Source organism: Mustelus asterias, chromosome 23 (genome assembly GCF_964213995.1).
Source record: "Mustelus asterias chromosome 23, sMusAst1.hap1.1, whole genome shotgun sequence".
In the NCBI taxonomy this organism is placed as follows: Eukaryota; Metazoa; Chordata; class Chondrichthyes; order Carcharhiniformes; family Triakidae; genus Mustelus; species Mustelus asterias.
In genome coordinates, this window is record NC_135823.1 from 21,710,548 (window position 1) to 21,730,472 (window position 19,925).

The 19,925-nt window shown below is 45.4% G+C and overlaps 1 protein-coding gene across 1 annotated transcript in view; it reads left to right on the forward strand.

Annotated features, from left to right (window-relative positions):
* The window catches only part of meiob (meiosis specific with OB-fold), a 156,651-nt gene that overhangs the window by 104,273 nt on the left and 32,453 nt on the right, over positions 1-19,925 (forward strand). Inside the window, exons 7-9 of the mRNA XM_078240979.1 lie at positions 3,693-3,793; positions 4,739-4,791; positions 4,899-4,994. Of these exons, the coding sequence (XP_078097105.1) occupies positions 3,693-3,793; positions 4,739-4,791; positions 4,899-4,994 (250 nt within the window). The remainder of the gene's footprint in view (positions 1-3,692; positions 3,794-4,738; positions 4,792-4,898; positions 4,995-19,925) is intronic.

The window sequence follows — 19,925 nt, forward strand, 5'->3', positions numbered from 1 at the left end:
GCCACCCTCTCCTTCAAATCTTCTTTCATCGTTCCATTCCTCAAAAAAACACTTCACCACTATATCATTGCAAACTACCATCTCACCTGCAACCACACTTTTCTGTCAAGTTCTTGAATGTCACCTCCCAAATCCATGCTCCTCTTCCTTGAAAATCCATTTTTTAATCTTATCAAAATCACAAATTACTTCTATATGATGGTGACAAAGATAAGCTATCCATCCTCTTGCTTCTCAACCTATCTGTAGCTTTTGACATCATTGACTACAAAATTTTGCCCCCTGCCTCTCTACTGTCACCCAGCGGGATTAGGATTGCTCTCACTTGATTCTGTAGTTCCAGCAGGAGAATTATATGCAATGGCTTCTCTTACCATTCACATTATGCTATTTATGATGTCTTTTATTTCTCATTTGCTTGTTACCCCTTGGCGACATCAATTAAAACCTCGGCACCAGTTTCCACATGTACAAGAGCCTGATTTACCTAATCTCCACCTTTCTTGACTGATTCGCTGGATGTTCATTCTGTTGTGAAAAACGGAGTGTTTCCCGCTGACAGCGCCGGCGTGCTTTCGGGCTGAATCTTATGTCTCATTAGCGATAATTTTTAAGCCCATGCATTTTACACTGCCCCAGCAGGGTGTTCCCCATGATTTGCCCACCCCAGAACAACTTGATTGCTACAAGTACTGGGGAGTTCCATATAAATGGCTCCCCAGCACTTGTTCCACAACAACTGCAGGAGATGAAAGGCAAGAAGGCAGCACCATGCTTTTCGGAAGGGGCATTCACAAGGATGCTGAATGGAGTGCAGCAGAATGGGACACACTCTATCCTGTTCCAAGAGATGGCTTTCCAGCAGGGTCACCTGGCAGTGACTGCCCTGGTCAGTGCAAGCACACTCCAGAAAAGGATGAGGCAGCTGTGTCGGAAGAAAATGAATGATCATCTTCGCTCAGCCAGGGTAAGTCTCAGTCTCCCACTGGACCCCTTGCACACCCTTCACAGCACCAACCCTTTCTCTCACAGCCACCTTGATATTTGCCAACACCAGGCACCAGTTCCCACATCCTTTCTTCAATCACCATGTTCCTCCAGTAGCTGCTATGCTCCTCATAATCCAGCTCCCACTCAAGCCCCATGTCTGCCATACCTCATCACCATCATAAATGTCAATGCTCGCACATTCACTCTTCCTCTTTGTCATTGCAGGACAAATCCAACCACAACAGGCATCAGTGAGTGCAGCCAGCTAGAGTCATGCCCAAGCTCTGAACTCTCACACATTTTGAGGAGCAAGCCCTTGACCTGGCCGGGGAGGAAGAAGAGCGTGCCTGCGCTGCTGGTGAAATGGAGGGAGCAGAAAAACGTGCGAATCCTCAACACATATGCTGTCATTTCTCAAGTTTCAAGTGAGTAATCAATGTTCCCTCCATATCCCCTGTAATGCACTGATGCCATGTCCCTTCTTTTGCAGGCTGGCCAGCAGAATAGACCGGACCATCTTCGTGACCCCTGGACCCACCGGACTCCAGCAGTTCAGAGGGGGGAACTTCTCAAACCCCGCTGTTGATGAGGCGTTACAGCTGTCACCGGCACCAGTGCAGATACTCACACCTCGATGGGTCCAACGAGTAGGCAGGCTTCTACGTCACTCATTGGTGAGCAGCTCACAGCTTAAGATCCATAGCAGGGAGAGGCAGGGACATCCCAGGGAGCAGGCACTCGGGGGGATGCCAGATCCCAGGACTCTGCTGAGCCCCTTGCCGATGATGTGCCCCTTGGCCTGGTCATCCCACAGCTGCTGGAGCTGCATAGGCAGGAAGGGCTGACAGCAGTCCTCGGAGTGTAAGGCTAATGGAAGGAGTCCCATCGCCTTCTATCTGAGGAGATGGTGCTATCACTGCAGCACACCAAGGCCAGCACGGTGAGGTTAATGTCCGCAGTGGAGACCTTGGTGCAGGACATGCACTCCATGGCAGGAGATGTCTGCACCATGATGCAAGACTTTGACTGCATGGTACAGGCACTGGTGGGAATTGACGAGTGTCAGTGCCAGATGACAGTGGGATCTCTGGATCTCATTCCACCTGTCCCTCAAACCCATGGAGGAGCATAGAGGCCCCCGGGAACCTGAAGCGAAGAGGATGGTAATCTCAGGCAAAAGGGCATGGAAGTCAGCATGCCACCTCAACCTCAGCTGTGGATCCTGGGGATACATCGAGATATAGTGGGAGGGTCAGACAGATTAAGAAACCATAGGCACTTAGTGGGCACGAGTGAATATATACATGAGTGTAGATAGGTCACCATTTTGTTTTGAATGTTTGGCAATAAATTTCACTTTGCTCACCCACAGAGCCTCCACCCTGTCTTTTCATGCAACCAAGCTTGGGGAAACCACTGTGCTCACCTGGTGCCTCTGTCCTGTGGAGTATGAGGATGGCAGTGCAATATCCCTCCCACCATCTTGCCAGCCCCCACTAAAGAAGAGCACTCCTTCAGCTGTGACATGGACAGGAACCCAGGACAGAGGACATGGGAAGCGTTGCCTGCATACCAACCTTCATACCCCTTTAAAGCAAGGGACATCCTGACATGAAGGAAAAGTAGGGCCTGCAAGTGATCCCTCCTGACCCCTCTCCCCGAAATGGCGATTCCGGGACCCCTGGCCCCGGGTTGAACTTATCTGTGTCTTCCGAATCCTCTCTGGTGCACACCACGGACGATGCAGGTGACCTGAGCGCTCACCTTCAAAATCTTCCTCGGAGGTGAAGGCGCCAGGCGCATATGTAGACCTGTTGTAAATGGTGCTGGCATGATGTCTTGCCAGTGTCCGCTGAATATCCGGTGAGGGGGAAAGTCACGGAGAGAGCACTCATTAATTAATGACATGCAACTATATTAAAATGAGCTTTCTGTAGCCCCATGGCGAGTTTCATGCCACTCTGCTGGCAAGGGGCCGGTAAGATTGGAAATTCGCTGGCATAAATCACGCTCTCCGGATTTTGAGCACATACTGTCATTCCTGCAGATGGAGAGTGTGTGCTCAAAATCCTCCCCCGCCGCCACTGCCCCACTGTTTCTAATGATCAGACTGCATGTCCAACATCGAATAGTGGAGTTGCAAAATTTTACTCCAATTAAGTATTGGTGAAGAAGAGATTGTCATTGGTCCCCATCAGAAACTCTATCCCTTTGCCACTGACTACATCCCTCTCCCTGGCAATTGCCTGAGGTTGAACCAGTCTGTTGTGATCTTAGTGTTACATTGGACTCAAAGGTAACTTTCTGACTATATATCTACTCTAATACCACATACTTAAACCTCCCTGTTACTGTCCAACTCCATTGTTGCTTTTGCTCATTTTCTGTGAAACTTTCAGCATACCTTTGTTACCTGACTGTTACCTCAATACTCCCTAGTTCTATCCTGTGCGCACTTAAGATCATTCAAAACTCTACTGCCCATAAGTAGCTAGGCTTGAGCAAACTTGACTTCAAAAATAACTGCAGTGGTATTTTATGACTTATTTTTCTTCATTATTCCAACGGAAGTAGAATTCAATTTAAGATTGAGATCTTCAAAGAAACCCACTGTGACGTTAAACCCTTGATGTTTATGTTGAAAATGTAATTATTTCATTACTGTATTCGTTTAAAGATGAGAAAAATAACATTGTCTTAAGGTAGGGGAACACAAGCATTTTACCACTGCAGATAGAAGAAAAGGACAGCGATGTGAAGTAAGACTGTTTGATGAAACTGTACCATCATTCCTAATGAACTGGTTAGTATATTTTTTTAACTCTCAACAAATGTAGTTAACTAATTTTGGAAGTGGCTGAGATAAATTTGGATGGGCTGTTCAGATTATTTATTATCATTTATTTTAGAATACCAGCCCTTTTATCTCTGCGGTAATGCATCCAACTGAGTCTGGTGCCCTAAACTTGTCTTTCTGGCAAACCTTTGCCATGCTGCTCTACCATTGCTGGAAGTATCGCTTGCAGCTTAATTTTTCTATCCTATTAACTCTATATACTTATGTAAATTCCCGTTTGTGACATCTTTTTAAGGCTTAGAGGCCTGAGCCTTTCAAGTTAATATAATTATTTCCTTTGATGCCAGTGATCAACCTGTTTGTCCCTCTCTGCACTTTTCTTCTAGGCTCTAAATGATGCCTTTATGTCACAGCAAGCAAAAGTACTGTATGATATCAAGGCACCACCTGGCCAAAGTGCTGCACAACTTCAGTATGATCTGGAGGATTTGAGCCCAGTTGATTACTGGCATTTTTCTTTAACCTCAGATCTATAGCATTTGTAATTGTTACCGGTCTCTGTTTAGTTTTTTCATCCATTTAAATTAAGAACATTGAAATTGTTAGCTATGTTTCAGTATAGAAAAGCTTTTAGAGCTTTCAAAATAAAATCAATACCCAATATTAGAGAGTAATGCTATGCAACATTTATTGATTCACATAATACAGCAGATTGTGACATAATATATAGTGCTTTTGATATTTCCCTGCTTTACAAATTCAAGAGATAAACCATTTACACAGAAAGTAATTACTGGAATAAATTGGGACATTATTATCAGAGTAGATAACCGTTTCCTTGCATAATAGTGATTAATTCTCTATCAGCAATGAGAAAATAACAAAATTTTTGTGTGTTTGGGGAAAGTTACCTTTTTACTAGTTAACTAATTATATGTGTAATTTCTGTAGCTGGGATAATGAATCTATACAGCTTGCACAGACATGGATACCCAGGGAAACAGGTATTGAATATGTAAATTTATGTGAGTTATATTTTTCTTATTCTGAAATTAATAATTCTGTAGCAAGCCTTAATACGTTTTATAGATTTGGCTTTTGTAACTTACAGTACTGTTCATAGCTGATGTTCGAGTAAATTACGACAATTTTCGCAACAGCATGGCTGCCACAATGATCGCTAAAACGATAATTACAACAAATCCTGGTAAGATGTTTCAGTTTTATTGCATTTTTAATTATTTTGTCAAAATTGAAGATTAATTAACATTCAGATTGATTTTTTTTACACTTTAAGAGATATCAGTTTATTTATTGCAAGGGGAATGGAATATAAATGTAGGGAAGTTTGTAATAATTGTACAGGTGTTGATGAGATCACATTTGAAATATTGTGTACAAATTTGGTTTCCTTTCGAAGCAGTTAATTCCATTAGAAGCAGTTCAGAGAAGGTTCATTTGACTGAGCCCTGGGAACAAGGATTGTCTGATGAGGAAAGGTTGGACAGGCTGGGCCTGTATCCTTTCAAGATTTTTTTTCAATCATTTATGGGATGTGGGCTTCGCTGGCTAGGCCAGCATTTATTGCCCACCCCTAATTACCCTCAAGAAGGTGATGGTGAATTGCCTTCATGAATCACTGCAGTCCATGTGGTGTAGGTACACCCATAGTGCTGTTAGAGAGGGAGTTCCAGGATTTCAACTCAGCAACAGTGAAGCAATGGCTTCAAGTCAGGATGATAAGTGACTTGGAGGGCAATTTGCATGTGGGGGTGAAACCATACATATGCTCCCCTTGTCTTTCTAAATGATAGAAGTGATAGTTTTGGAAGGTGTTGGCAAAGGTGCCTTGGTGAGTTTCTGCAGCACATCTTGTAGATGGTACATCCTGCTACCACTGTGTGTCGGTGGTGGAGGGAGTGAATGTTTAAGTTGGTGGATTGGATGCAAATCAAGCAGGCTGCTTTGTCCGAGGTAGTGTTAATCTCCTTGAGGTATTGTTGGAGCTGCAGTCAAACACGCAAGGGGAGAATATCCCAGCACACTCCTGACATGTGCCTTGCGGATGGACAGGCTTTGTGGAGTCAGGAGGTGAATCATTCTCCACAGGATTCCTAGACTCTGACCTGCTGTTGTAGCCACAATATTTATGTGGCTGGGTCAGTTCAGTTTATGGTCAATGGTAACCCTCAGGATGTTGGTAATGGGAGATTCATTGATGGTAATGCCATTGAATGTCAAGGGGTGATGGTTAGATTCTCTTGTTGGAGATGGTCATTGCACGTACGTGGTGCGAATGTTACTTGCCACTTATCAGCCCAAGCCTGGATATTATCCAGATCTTGCTACATTTGAGGTGGCACAGTGGCTAGCCTTGCTGCCTCACAGCGCCAGGAACCCGGATTCAATTCTGGCCTTGGGTGTTCGTCTTTATGGAGTTTTCACATTCTCTCTGTGTCTGCATGTGTTTCTTGCGGGTGCTCCGGTTTCCTCCCACAGTCCAAAGATGTGGACTGGTTAGGTGGATTGGACATGCTAAATTGCCCCTTAGTGTCCCAAGATGTATAGGTTAGATGGATTAACCATGGCAAATGTGCGGGGTTATGGGATAGGATGGAGGGGGGAGGGCCAGGGTAAGATACTCTGTCAGAGGGTCAGTGTAAACTCGATGGGCTGAATGGCCTCCTTCTGCACTGTCGGGATTCTATGATCCTGTGGTTTGGACATGGGCTTCTTCAGTATTTGAGAAGTTGCGAAGGAAAACGAGAGGTGATCTTATTGAAACATATAAAATCCTAAAGGACATTGACAGTGTGGATGCTGAGAGGATGTTTCTCCTTGTGGGAGAGACTAGAACTACAGTTTAAAAGTAAGGGCGCTCCCATTTAAAATGATGATGAGAATTTTTTTGCCCAGTGGTCATTGATCTGTGCAATTCTTTTCAAATGCGAGCAGCGGAGGCAGTGTCGTTGAATATTTTTAAGGTTGATTTAGATAGGTTCTTGATTGACAAGGGTGTCAAAAGGGGGTACACTTGAAAGTGAATTTGAGACCATGATCCGATCAGCCATAGTCTTATCAAACGGTGGCGTAGATGCGAGAGGCCGAATTGCCTATTTCTGATTCTAATTCAAATGTTCGCGTGTAGCATGGAAAGTTTTGCATTGTCATATTAGTTTTTTTTGTGAGAAACAATATTGGCTCAGAAAATCAGGATGTAGAATCCGTCTGGGTGGAGCTAAGAAACAACAAGGGGTGAAAGATATTGGTGGTAGTTGTCTATGGGCTTCCAAATAGTAGTGATGAGATAGGGGGCAGCATTAAACAGGAAATTAGAGATGTCTGTAACAAGGCTGCGACAGTAATCATGGGTGACTATAATCTACTTACAGACAGGGCAGACCAAATTAGCAGTAATACTGTGACTGATTAATTCCTGGAGTGTGTGTGAGATGTTTTTTTAGACCAGTATGTTTGAGGAATCAACTGGAGAGCAGGCTATTCTGAATTTGTTTTGTGCAAAAAAGGATTCATTGTTGTGCAGGATTCTTTAGGGAAATGAGACCATAACATAACAGAATTCTTCATTAAGATGGAAAACGAGTCATAGAGGGTCCTAAATCTAAACAAAGAAAACCATGAAGGTGGATAGGCAATAGCCAATATTGAAGAAATCAATGCATGCATTGCCACAGCCATACATTCTTCCCTGATGCAAAAAAAAACAAGAACAGTGACTCCACCCATGGCTAACAATATAAATTAAGGGTAGTATTAGATCCAAAGAGGAGTCATGTAAAGTTGTTAGAAAAAGTAGAAAGTACGCAGATTGAGAGCAATTTAAAATTCAGGAAAGGAGGTCCAAGACATTGATTACAAAGGGAAAAATAGAGTTTGAGAGTAATCTTGCAAAGAACATAAAAACGAACTGTAAAAGCTTCTATAAGTATGTAAAAAGAAAAGCATTAGTCAAGTCAAATGTAGGTCCCTTATAGTTTGAAACGGGAGAATTTAGAATGATGAGCAAGGAAATGACAGCTGTTTACACTTAATTTATATTGTTTTCACAGAGGAAGACACAAATAACTTCCCAGAAATTCTGGAGAACCAAGGGTTTGTTGAGAAGGAGGAATTGAAGGAAATTAGTATTAATAAAAAAATAGTGCTGGAGAAATTAATGGGACTGAAAGCCAATAAATCTCCAGGGTCTGATAGCTACATCCCAGAGTACTAAAGGAGGTGGCTATGGAAATAATGGACATTGTTCGTCATCTTCCAAACTTCTATAGATTCTGGAACAATCCCAGCAGATTGGAGAATGGCAAATGTAATCCCACTATTTAAAAAAGGAGGAAGAAAACAGGGAATTACAGACTGGTTAGCCTAACATCAGTAGTAGAGAAATGCTAGAGTCTATTTTAAAGGATGTTAATATGTATGTTGGGCATACCCCTTTAAGAGAACGAGTCAGGTGACCCGGGACACAAGTTCCTCTCTGGGTGGAGCTTGCCAAGCCAGTCTTGCGCTGACTGTGCTAGAGATATGATGTGTTAATAAGCAGTTCCAGTTAGTTTATTCCACTTGCCTCGTGGCCTCCTATTGATCCATGAGTAGACCTCACATAATAACTGGCTGGCGACGAGGTTGACATGGCCCACAGACTGTGTGTCACCGCTGATTCTTCGGAAGAAGGGAGAAAGATTGATGTTGTCTTAGATTGTGAAAATGGCACGAATCACCATGGTACCAGGGTGGACACGTGGGAACAGGCCTAGGCATCAAGGGAAGCGATCGCGAGGGAACGTGAACTGCATTCGATATCACTAAAGAGGTACTGGGAAACGGGCTAAAGGCAGTGGTCGCAAGGGAACTCGAGCTACATTCAGAGGCCAGTAATAGGAGAGGAAATTTTCCACCAGAGAGCACCGAGACCATCGTGGGGCAAGCGGTCACGAGGGGACTCGGGCTGCACTCAATGGGAAGAGTAGGAGAGTACAGTCGGTGGGGGAGCAGCAGCGCAATGTGTGCGAAGAGTGGCAAAAGCACGTGAAAAGCAGCTACAGAACGTAAAAGCGGAAAAGAACTCCCACCAGCGGGAACTGAAAATGGTGAGCCAGTTCAGGACAATAGGGCCATTCAATGAAGACATGGAGAGCTGGACGCTAAACACGGAGCATTTTCATTCACATTTAAAAGCCAGTAATGAAGAGGAAAAACTTGTGGTCGTAGTCTTCCTGAGTACCATAGGCAATAAGATGTTCGTTACATTAAGAAGTCTCACAAAACTTGAAAAGCTCGCAGAGAAACCTCGAGCAGAGTTGTGCAAGATACTAAGGAAACATTATGCCCAAAGCCACTTATGTTAGCAGAACATTTCTGATTTTATTTTTAAAATTGGAAGAAGAATCCATCACGCAATTTGTGGCCATGTTAAAAAGACAAACAGAGCAATGTGAATTTGGTGGGTTCCTGCAAGAAACCCCGGACCGTTTGTTTGTGGGATCCGCAACAAAGCAATCCAATGGAAATTTTTGACAAAAAAGATCTTAGACTTTAAAATGGCTTTTGAAATAGCTGCTGCTATGGAGCCCATGCAAACACAGTTGGGTGTCAGTGCCCAGGCGCACAAAGTAGCTGAAGCGCAGCAGAAGCTGGTGTCAACTGCAGAATGCCGTAACTGTGGCAAGCCTGGCCACATAGAGTCATTGTGCTGGACTAGTGAAGCCCAATGCTGCAGGTGTAAGCGGGTGGGGCACATTGCCCAAAATTGTAGGGCGGAACTGAAAAAGGAAAAGGGGAGTTGGGGAGAGACGAACCTGAGGGGGACAACCAAGAGGGGGACAGGGAGTCCGCCGAATTTGCAGAGGAACTTAAATCTCCAGAACTCCGGCTTAATATATCATCCGTTCGAGGAGAAGCCAATAGATTCTGGGTTCTTTCCAAGATAAAAGGGAAGGTAGTTAAAATGGAAGTGGATATGGGATCAGTGGTATCGCTGATTCTGGACTCAGTACAGAGACAGATTGAAAACACTGCCATTGAAGCCGTTCAAAATCACTTTACGTACTTATACGGAGCAAGGGTTGCCACTGAGAGAGTATCTATTATTGTCTCATGAATTCAGATAAAGTGAAAAATATTGTTTCTTGCATGCTATACAGACAAAACATACTGTTCATAGAGTACATAGGGGAGAAGGAAAGGAGAGGGTGCAGAATATAGTGTTGCAGTTACAGATAGGGTATAGAGAAAGATGAGCTTAATATTTGGTAGGTCCATTCAAAAGTCTGATGGCAACAGGGAAGAACTTGTTCTTGAGTCAGTTGGTGCGTGACCTGAGACTATTGTATCTTTTTTCCAACGGAAGAAGGTGGAAGAGAGTATGTCTGGAGTGTGTGGGGTCCTTGATTATGCTGGCTGCTTCCCTGAGGCAACGGGAAGTGTAAACTGAGTCAATGGATGGGAGGCTGGTTTGCGTGATGGATTGGGCTACGTTTCTTGCGGTCTTGGTCAGAGCAGGAGCCATACCAAGCTGTGATACATCTGGAAAGGGTGCTTTCTGTAAAAATTGGTGAAAGTCGTAGTGGACATGCCGAATTTCCTTAGCCTCCTAAAAAAGTAGAGGCGTTGGTGCTCTTTCTTAACAGTTGCAGAGCAGGTTGTTGGTGATCTGCACACCTAGAAACTTGAAGCTCTTGAACATTTCCACTTCATCACAGTTGATGTCGACAGGGGCATGTCTTTCACTACGCTTACTGAAGTCGATGACTATCTCTTTCATTTTACTGACATTGAGGTAGAGATTATTGTCATCACACCATTTCACCATATTCTCTATCTCTTTCCTACACTCTGTCTCACCATTGTTTGAGATCCAACCCACTACTGTGGTGTCAGCAAACTTGAAAATGGAGTTGAGCGGAATTTGGCCATACAGTCATAAGAGTATAAGGATTGAGGACACAGCCTTGCAGGGGACTGATGTTAAGGATAATCGTGGAAGGGGTGTTGTTACCTATCCTTACTTATTGCGGTCTGTGGGCTAGGAAATCTAGAATCCAGTCACAGAGGGAGGACCAAAACCTGCACCATGGAGTTTGGAGATAGGTTTGTTGGTATAATGGTGTTGAAGGCTGAGCTGTAGTCAATAAATAGGAGTATGTCATAAGTATTTTTATTCATTTGTTGGAAACGGGCATCGTTGGCTGGCCAGCATTTATTGCCCATCCCTGGGTGCTGCTGTTAAGAGTCAACCACACATTGCTGTGGCTCTGGAGTCACATAAAGGCCAGACCAGGTAAGAATGGCAGATTTCCTTCCCTAAAAGACATTAGTGAACCAGGTGGGTTTTTCTTACAATCAACAATGGTTTCATGGTCATCAGTAGATTCTTAATTTGTGATATTGTTTATTGAATTCAACTTCCACCACCTGCTGTAGCGGGATTCGAACCCGGGTCTCCAGAACAATGGCATAGTTTCTGGATTATGGATTAATAGTCCAGCGATAATACTACTAGGCCATCGCCTCCCCTAACAAGCGTCCTTGTTATTCACCAGGTGTACTGGTGAAAATGCAACTGAGGGACCAGTGTGCGGAGCTACCATTGTACGTGGTCAAGGACGACTACCCTACCTTGATTAAAGGCTCCTGGCTGCAGAAATTAAAATTAAACTGAGGTGTGTTCAACAGGCTGGCGGATTTGAGTTTACTGGACGTCCTGGAGAAATATAAGGACGTGTTTAAAGGGACCCTGGGTGAGATGAAAGTGGTCGAGATTAAAACTCAACTGAAGTCAGAGACTTCAGAGGCGCATCCGGTACCATATGCCATTCGGCTGAAGGTGGAGGCCAAATTAGAACAACTGTTGAGCATGGGGGTGCTGGAACCGACCTAAATGTTCCAGTCTTGAAGATTACACGGTGAGAATCTGTGGGGACTTCAAGGTCACCATCAACCCAGTGCTGTGTGCGGATCAATACCTACTTCCTCTTATTGAGAACCTGCTTAGCGGATTGGCAGGAGGGAAGAAATTGTTGAAGATGGGCTTTTCTCAGGCCTATTTCCAAATGGAGGTTATGGAAGAGTCCCAACCACGTCTGATGATAATCGCGGGCTTTCCCACAATAAACGCCTTCCCTTTGGCATCACGTCGGCACCAGCCCTGTTCCAGAGAGCAATGGATCAGATTCTAAGTGGGTTACCTGGGGTCCAGTGTTACATGGATGATATTTTAGTGATGGGTTCCACCAAAGAGGAGCATTTAAAGAATCTTTGAAACGACCCACAGAAGGTTGCAAAAGCATGGCCTGCAAGTAAAGAAAGAAAAGTGCAAATTCTTTAAAGATTTGATTGAATACCTGGGCCACCTCACTGATAGTGAGGGACTACACAAGGCACTCAAGAAAATGGATGCCATTATGAAAGTTCCTAGACCAGAGAAAGTATCACAGTTGTGATTGTTCCTGGGGTTGGTCAATTATTATGACAATAATAAATTCATGCCAGATCTGGCCACTGTGCTTAAACCGTTACGCTGACTGCTTGGTAAAGACTGACCGTGGAGATGGACTCAAGCGTGTGAAGAGGTTTACCGGGAGGTAAAACAAACTTTATGAAGGTCAGAAGTGCTAATCCATTTCAACCTGAAGTTGCCACAGCAATTCGCCTGTGATGCCTTGCCTTATGGGGTTGGCGCTACATTGTAACACACATTGGGCCTGATTTTACCATTTTCATTCTAAGTGCCGAATCTGGGCATAATGCAGATCTGACTTAGAAATCTGCTTTCAGGCGCCCCCATACGCTCTCAGCCATCTCCAGTCCTATTCGCGCTGTGGGCAGGGCTTAGCGCAGCCGAAACGATCTGTGCTTTGAACTGCGCATGCTCAGTTTGAAAAAATTTTGAAAAAGCGCGCCTGTGTCAGATCGCTCCTGGGCCGAAGAAAGCGGCCCGGGAGCGACAAGCAGGAACGAGGGTGCACACACATCACTGTCCCCCTTATCCACCATCCCACTACCCACACACATCACTGTCCCCCTTATCCACCCCCCCCTGCTACCCACACACATTACTGTCACCCTTATCCACCCCCCGCTACCTACACACATCCCTGTCCCCCTTATCCACCCCCCTCCACTACCCATACACATCACTGTCCCCCTTATCCACTCTCCCACTACCCACACACATCACTGTCCCCCTTATCCACCCCCCCACTACCCACACACATCACTGTCCCCCTTATCCAACCCCCCCCCACTATACAGACCGATCGCCCGCAGAGTGGCAGCGGACCCCCCTGCCCCCCCACCAGAGATCCATCTGCCCCCCCCACCACAAGAGATCCATCTGCCCCCCCACCGCCAGAGACCCATCTGCCCCCCACCACCAGAGACCCTTCTGCCCCCCCCCCCCACCAGAGATCCATTTGCCCCGCCCCCCGACCAGTGAGCAATCGGGCCTCCCCCCCCCGCCGAGAGATACATCTTACCCTCCTCCCCCCACCCCCCCAGACAACGATCTGGCCTCACCCCCCCCACCCCAGTAAATGGTCTGGCCTCACCCCCCCCACCCCCCCCAAACCATACAACGATCTGCTCCCCCCTCCCCCCCACAATGAACTGGCTTCACCCCCCCCCCCCCCCCCCCAAGAGAATGGTCTGGCTTCACTCCCCCTCCCCTCCCCTCCCCTCCAGAGGAACATCTGACCCGCCTCCTCTTCCCTCCCCATCAGACAACGATCAGCCCTCCGCCCCTACCACCAGACAACGGTCGGCCCCCTCCCCCACCCCCCAGAGATACATCTGACCCGCCTCCTCTCCTCTTCCCCCCCCCCCCCCCCCCCCCCCCCCGCCCCCAACCAGACAACGATCTGGCCTCACTCCCCTCCTCCCCACCCCCCCCCCCCCAATCAGAGAATGATCTGACCCGCCTCCCTCTTCCTGCCCCACCACTGATCTGAGTCAGAGAGCCGTTGGAAACACTGAACGCACCTTTCAGAAGCTGGAGCGTCCGTTTCAGACTTTGATTTAGCAGGTCCATTACGGCGCAGTTCCAGATTGGCAAACGCGGTGGTAAAGGGGGAAATGCTGATAAAGTTGGGCAGGCAGTTCATTAATTCAATTTAAATGCATGCAAATGCATTTAAATTGTCGTTGCGCCCATTTTGGGCGCGAATCGAATCGCCGCCATTCCCGGGTTTCGGTAAAGTGATAATCTGCGCGGATGCGGGTGCAGATCGCGATAATGGCTTCTCACCCGACTTTACCACGTTAAAACGGGCGCGAGGCAATGGTAAAATAGGGCCCATTGTCTAATGGAGAAGAAAGACCCATTGCCTTTGCATCAAGGTAGAGGAAAAATATGACCTGGCCAAGAAAGAAGGGTTGAGTATCGTATTTGGGTGAAGAAATTCACCCAAATTTCCTATAAGGCCAGCATTTTGTGCTGTTAACGAATCACGAGCCCCTCACCACCATTTTCAGGCCATATACCGGAATACCATCCAGGGCAGGAGCACACTTACAAAAATGGGCACTACTTTTACCAGCATACTCCTACGACATACAGGATCATCAATCAGAAAAGCATGGTCAACACTGATGCCCTTTTAAGGCTCTCCCTGGAGGAATGGATGTTCCTGAATGGCATTTGAAAATTATGTACTTTCACCTGGATGATAAGGCATCAGTGTCCGCAGCCCAGGTATGAAACGCCACAAGAAACAACCCAGTCTTAAGTAATGGATTAAAACTTATGAGAGAAGACTATTCATAGAAATCAGTTTGATTTCCGTCCCTACTTGTCCAGGAGGTGGAGTTGTCCGTAACAGACTATGTCTGTTGTGGAGAATGAGAGGAAAGGTGCTGGAACACGGGCGTCCAAGGGTGGTGAAAATGAAGGAGATTGCCGGGAACTATTTTTGGTGACCGAGTGTAGACTCCCAGATCGAGGAAAGGGCAGGTTCTTGTGAATCATGCACTGTGGTACAGAAGGCACCGCCGTTGTCATCCCTCCACCCATGGAAATGGCCTGAAGCTTCTTGGCAAAAGATCCATATAGACTTTGAAGGTCCAGTGGAAGGAAAAATACGATTGGTAGTGATCGATATCCACTCAAAGTGGCCAGAGGTAGCAATTATGCAGTCGATGGCCGCAGAGGCAGCTATAGATCGACTCAACAAATTGTTTGCTCGATTTGGGAGTCCCGAACAAGTGGCAAGCGACAACGGGTCACTGTTTGTGACGAAGGAGTTCAAGGAATATCTCAACCACCAATGAGTCCGACACCAAGGTGAGGTCGGCTCCATACCACCCTTCCCGCCAGACAGAAAGGTTTGTCGATGGGTCTGAAGGAAGCACACAGATCAGCTGATGACCACCCCACATCAAAGGGAGGAAGTCCTCCCTGATCCAGAATTCTTACAGGTGGAGCCAGAGAAACCAACTGAGTCTAGTGTTCCTGAAACAGAGGTAGTTTTCCCCAGAGAGGAAACGTTGGCAGAGTCTACTGGAGACAGTAACCAAGCGAGAGAGGATGCTCAAGAGCTTCCAGAAATTCAGGGAATAACACCCGAGAAGACTCCTGAGGCAAGGAGACATTCGTCCAGGAACTGTCATCTTTCAGATAGAGTGATTATATCTATGTGGACATTTAAGTGGATATCGTATTCACAGTTCATGTCCATGTTCTTGTATATAGTTGAATTGTGTATATATATATATATTATTTTAACACAAATATATAATGATGCAACCAAACATATATATAATATATATATTATATATATATATATATTATATATATGTTTGGTTGCATCATTATATATTTGTGTTAAAAATGTATACATGTTATTTTGGGGGGTTTTGAAGTAGGAGGGGAGGAATATTATGTCATAGAAATCATAGAAACCCTACAGTGCAGAAAGAGGCCATTCGGCCCATCGAGTCTGCACCGACCACAATCCCACCCAGGCCCTATCCCCATATCCCCACATATTTACTCGCTAATCCCTCTAACCTATGCATCCCGGGACACTAAGGGGCAATTTAGCATGGCCAATTCACCTAACCCGCACATCTTTGGACTGTGGGAGGAAACCGGAGCACCCGGAGGAAACCCACGCAGACACAGGAAGAATGTGCAAACTCCACACAGACAGTGACCCAAGCCGGGAATCGAACCCAGATCCCTGGAGCTGTGAAGCAGCAGTGCAAACCACTGTGCTACCGTGCCGCCCTAATGTATGTTAGAGCATGCCTTTTTAAGAGATTGGGTCAGGTGACCTGGGACACAAGCTCCACTGTGGGTAGAGCTTGTCAAGCCACTTTTCTGCTGACTGTGCTGGAGACAAGATGTGTTCATAAACAGTTCCAGTTTACTCCAATTATCTTGTGGTCTCTTATTAATCCATGAGTAAATCTCATACATAATAGGACACTTAGAAAGTATCAACAGGATTAGACAAAGTCAGCTTGGATTTATGAGTGGGAAATCATGTTTGACAAACCTATTGGAGTTTTTTGAGGACGTAACTAGTAGAATAGATAAGGAAGAACCAATGGATGTGGTGTATTTGGATTTTCTGAAAACTTTTGATAAAGTCCCACGTAAGACGTTAGTGTACAAAGTTAAGGCACATTGTTTTGGGGATAATATGTTGGCATGGATTGGGAATTGGTTAGGCAGGAAACAGTAGGAATAAACATCTCTTTTTGGAGTGGTGGCGGTGACTCGTGGGGTACCACAGGGATAACTGCTTGGGCTCTAGCTATTCGTAATATACATCAATGATTTGGATGAGTGAACCAAATGTAATATTTCCAAGTTTGCTGATGATACAAAGCTTGATGGGAATGTGAGTGGTGAGGAGGATATAAAGAGACTTCAATGCAATTTAGACAAGTTGAATGAATGGGTAAATACATGACAGATGCAATATAATGTGGATGTTTGAAGTTATCCACTTTGGTAGGAAAAGCAGAATGACAGAATATTATTTAAATGGTGATAGATTGGAAAATGTTGATATACAAAGGGAGCTGGGAAGCAAGTGGTCTGTTGGCCTCATAAGAGAATTTTAGTACTGGAGCAAGGATGCCTTACTCCAACTGTACAGAGCCTTGGTAGACCATAACTGGAGTATTGTGTGCTATTTTGGTCTCCTTACCTGAGAAAGGATATACTGCCAAAAGAGGGATTGCAGCAAAGGATCACCAGACTGATTCCTGGAATGGCAGGGTTGACCTATGAGGAAAATTGGGTCAACTAGGCCTGTATTCACAGGAATTTAGAAGAATAAGAGGCGATCCTATTGAAGCGAATAAAATTCTGACAGCTCTGGACAGACTTGATGCGGGGATGTTGTTTCCCCCGGCTGGGGGCCTTGAGCAAAGGCTCACAGTTTCAGGTTACGGGGTAGGCCATTTAGGATTGACATGGGAAGAAATTTCTTCACTCAGAGGGTGTTAAACCTGTGGAATTCTCAACTACAGAAGGCTGTGGAGGTCAAGTCACTAAATATATTTAAGAAGGAAATAGAGACTAAAGGTGTCAAGGGGTATGGGAAGAGTGCGGGAGTATGGTGCTGATCAAAGAACAAAGAACAATACAGCACAGGAACAGGCCCTTCGGCCCTCCAAGCCCACGCTGCTCCCCGGTCCAGGATCGAATCCAGGATCCCCGCCCAATTTTCCAGCCTATCTACATACCAATATCCTATCCACCGAGCTGTCCCCCACAGCTACGATGATTTGTTCATTACAACCTATTAACTCACCCCCACCCCCCCATTCCAGACCATGTGATCTCCAGGGAGAGGCGAAAACCCAGAGTGAAAAACCCCAGGGCCAATATGGGGGAAAAAAAATCTGGGAAATTCCTCTCCGACCCCCTGAGGCGATCGAAACGAGTCCAGGAGATCACAATGGCCCTGATCGGAAAATGCTTCCCAACCCTAGTCATTTCCACTTCCACGAGAAACAAGGAACAATTAGCCCGCGCCGCTCCCTGGTCCAAACTAGACCACTCTTTTGTATCCCTCCATTCCCACTCCGTTCATATAGCTGTCTAGATAAGTCTTAAACGTTCCCAGTGTGTCCGCCTCCACCACCTTGCCCGGCAACACATTCCAGGCCCCCACGACCCTCTGTGTGAAATATGTCCTTCTGATATCTGTGTTAAACCTCCCCCCCTTCACCTTGAACCTATGACCCCTCGTGAACGTCACCACCGACCCGGGGAAAAGCTTCCCACCGTTCACCCTATCTATGCCTTTCATAATTTTATACACCTCTATTAAATCTCCCCTCATCCTCCGTCTTTCCAAGGAGAACAACCCCAGTTTCCCCAATCTCTCCTCATAACCAAGCCCCTCCATACCAGGCAACATCCTGGTAAACCTCCTCTGTACTCTATCCAAAGCCTCCACGTCCTTCTGGTAGTGTGGCGACCAGAACTGGACGCAGTATTCCAAATGCGGCCGAACCAACGTTCTATACATCTGCAACATCAGACCCCAACTTTTATACTCTATGCCCCGTCCTATAAAGGCAAGCATGCCATATGCCTTCTTCACCACCTTCTCCACCTGTGACGTCACCTTCAAAGATCTGTGGACTTGCACACCCAGGATATAGAGGATCAACCATGATCATGTTGAATTGAGGAGCAGGGGTTGAATGGCACACTTCTGCTCCTATTTTCTTTGTTTCTATGTTCTATTTCAAAATTTCTGTTGGTGTGGGTTTTGATGTAATCAAGGATAAATTATAGATGGTTTATATTGTAGTCATATCTATTTGAAGCAATATGATTTTCTCAGGTTGAACATGAGCATTGATGATAGCTAAGTCAGGCCCTGAAAGCTAGCAAAATAGGCAAAACTGATGGCATTCAGCAGGTAGAAACGTGAAGCTATTAAAGAGAGTGCAGAAAAAAATCATGAGAGTGCTTCCAGGGATGAGGAACTTCAGTTATGTAAAGAGATTGGAAAAGTTGGGGTGCCTTTCTTAGATAAGAGATGGTTAAGAGGAGATTTGGAAGAGTTATTCCAAATCATGAGGGGTCTAGACAGAGCAGGTAGGGAAAAACTGTTCCCACTGGTGCAAAGGTCAAGAACGAGAGGGCACAGATTTAATATAATTTAAAAGGAACAATGGAACTTTGAGGAGAAACCTTTTCACGCAGTGAGTTCTTAGATCAGAAATGCACTTCCTGATAATGTGGAGGAAGCAGATTCAATCAAGGCATTCGAGAGGGAATTGAATTAATACCTGAAAAGGATGAAGGTGTATGGTTGCGGGGAGAGGGTGGGGAATTCACACCAGATGAGTTGCTAATTTGGGAGTCAGCAAAGAATCTTGGACGCGATTTTACCGGCTGTTCATGTGCCACTGCAAGTGAGGACAGAGAATTTGGTGCTCAGCCAAATCTCCATTCGCTGCAGCTGGACCAGAAAACCCCACCGGCGTGAACGGCCATAAGATTCCGCCCGATGGTCCAAATGACCACGCTCTCTGCTGTTGCAATATGATTTTGAAGTGAGTTAATACTTTTGAAGAGAACTGATAGCATGACCATATGTGTCCTAACTCACATCAAGTCCAGTTCACCCATCATGATCCCTGTGCTGGTTGACCTTCATTAGTTAAGCAATACCTTGATTCTAACATTCTGGTCCTTGTTTACAAGACCCCAAAGGACCTCATCCTTTCTTATCTCTGTAATCTCCTCCAGCCCTATAACCCTGCATGATATCTCTCTGCTATTGGCAGCAATGCCATCAGCTACCAAGGCCTTAAGCTCTAGGATTCTTTCCCTAAATCTCCCTGCCTCTTGACCACTTTCCTCATTGAAACCTCTTTGACAAACTGTACTGTCTTGCTGAATATCTATTAGAGATTTCGATATTACAGCAGTAAAAGATCTCAGTAAAATACGACAATATGGTAATCCTTCAAGCTTTTCTTTGATACCTCAAATTATATTTTATGGAATTAAGTTAACTTCTTGGGAAATTAAATGCCTTTAAAAATAACTCTGAAGTTCTTGGCAGTATAAAACACTCCTAATTCAAGTGAATGGTCTGGACGTAAATTAAAATTTTACTGCTCTTAAATCAGGCCTCAGAAGAGG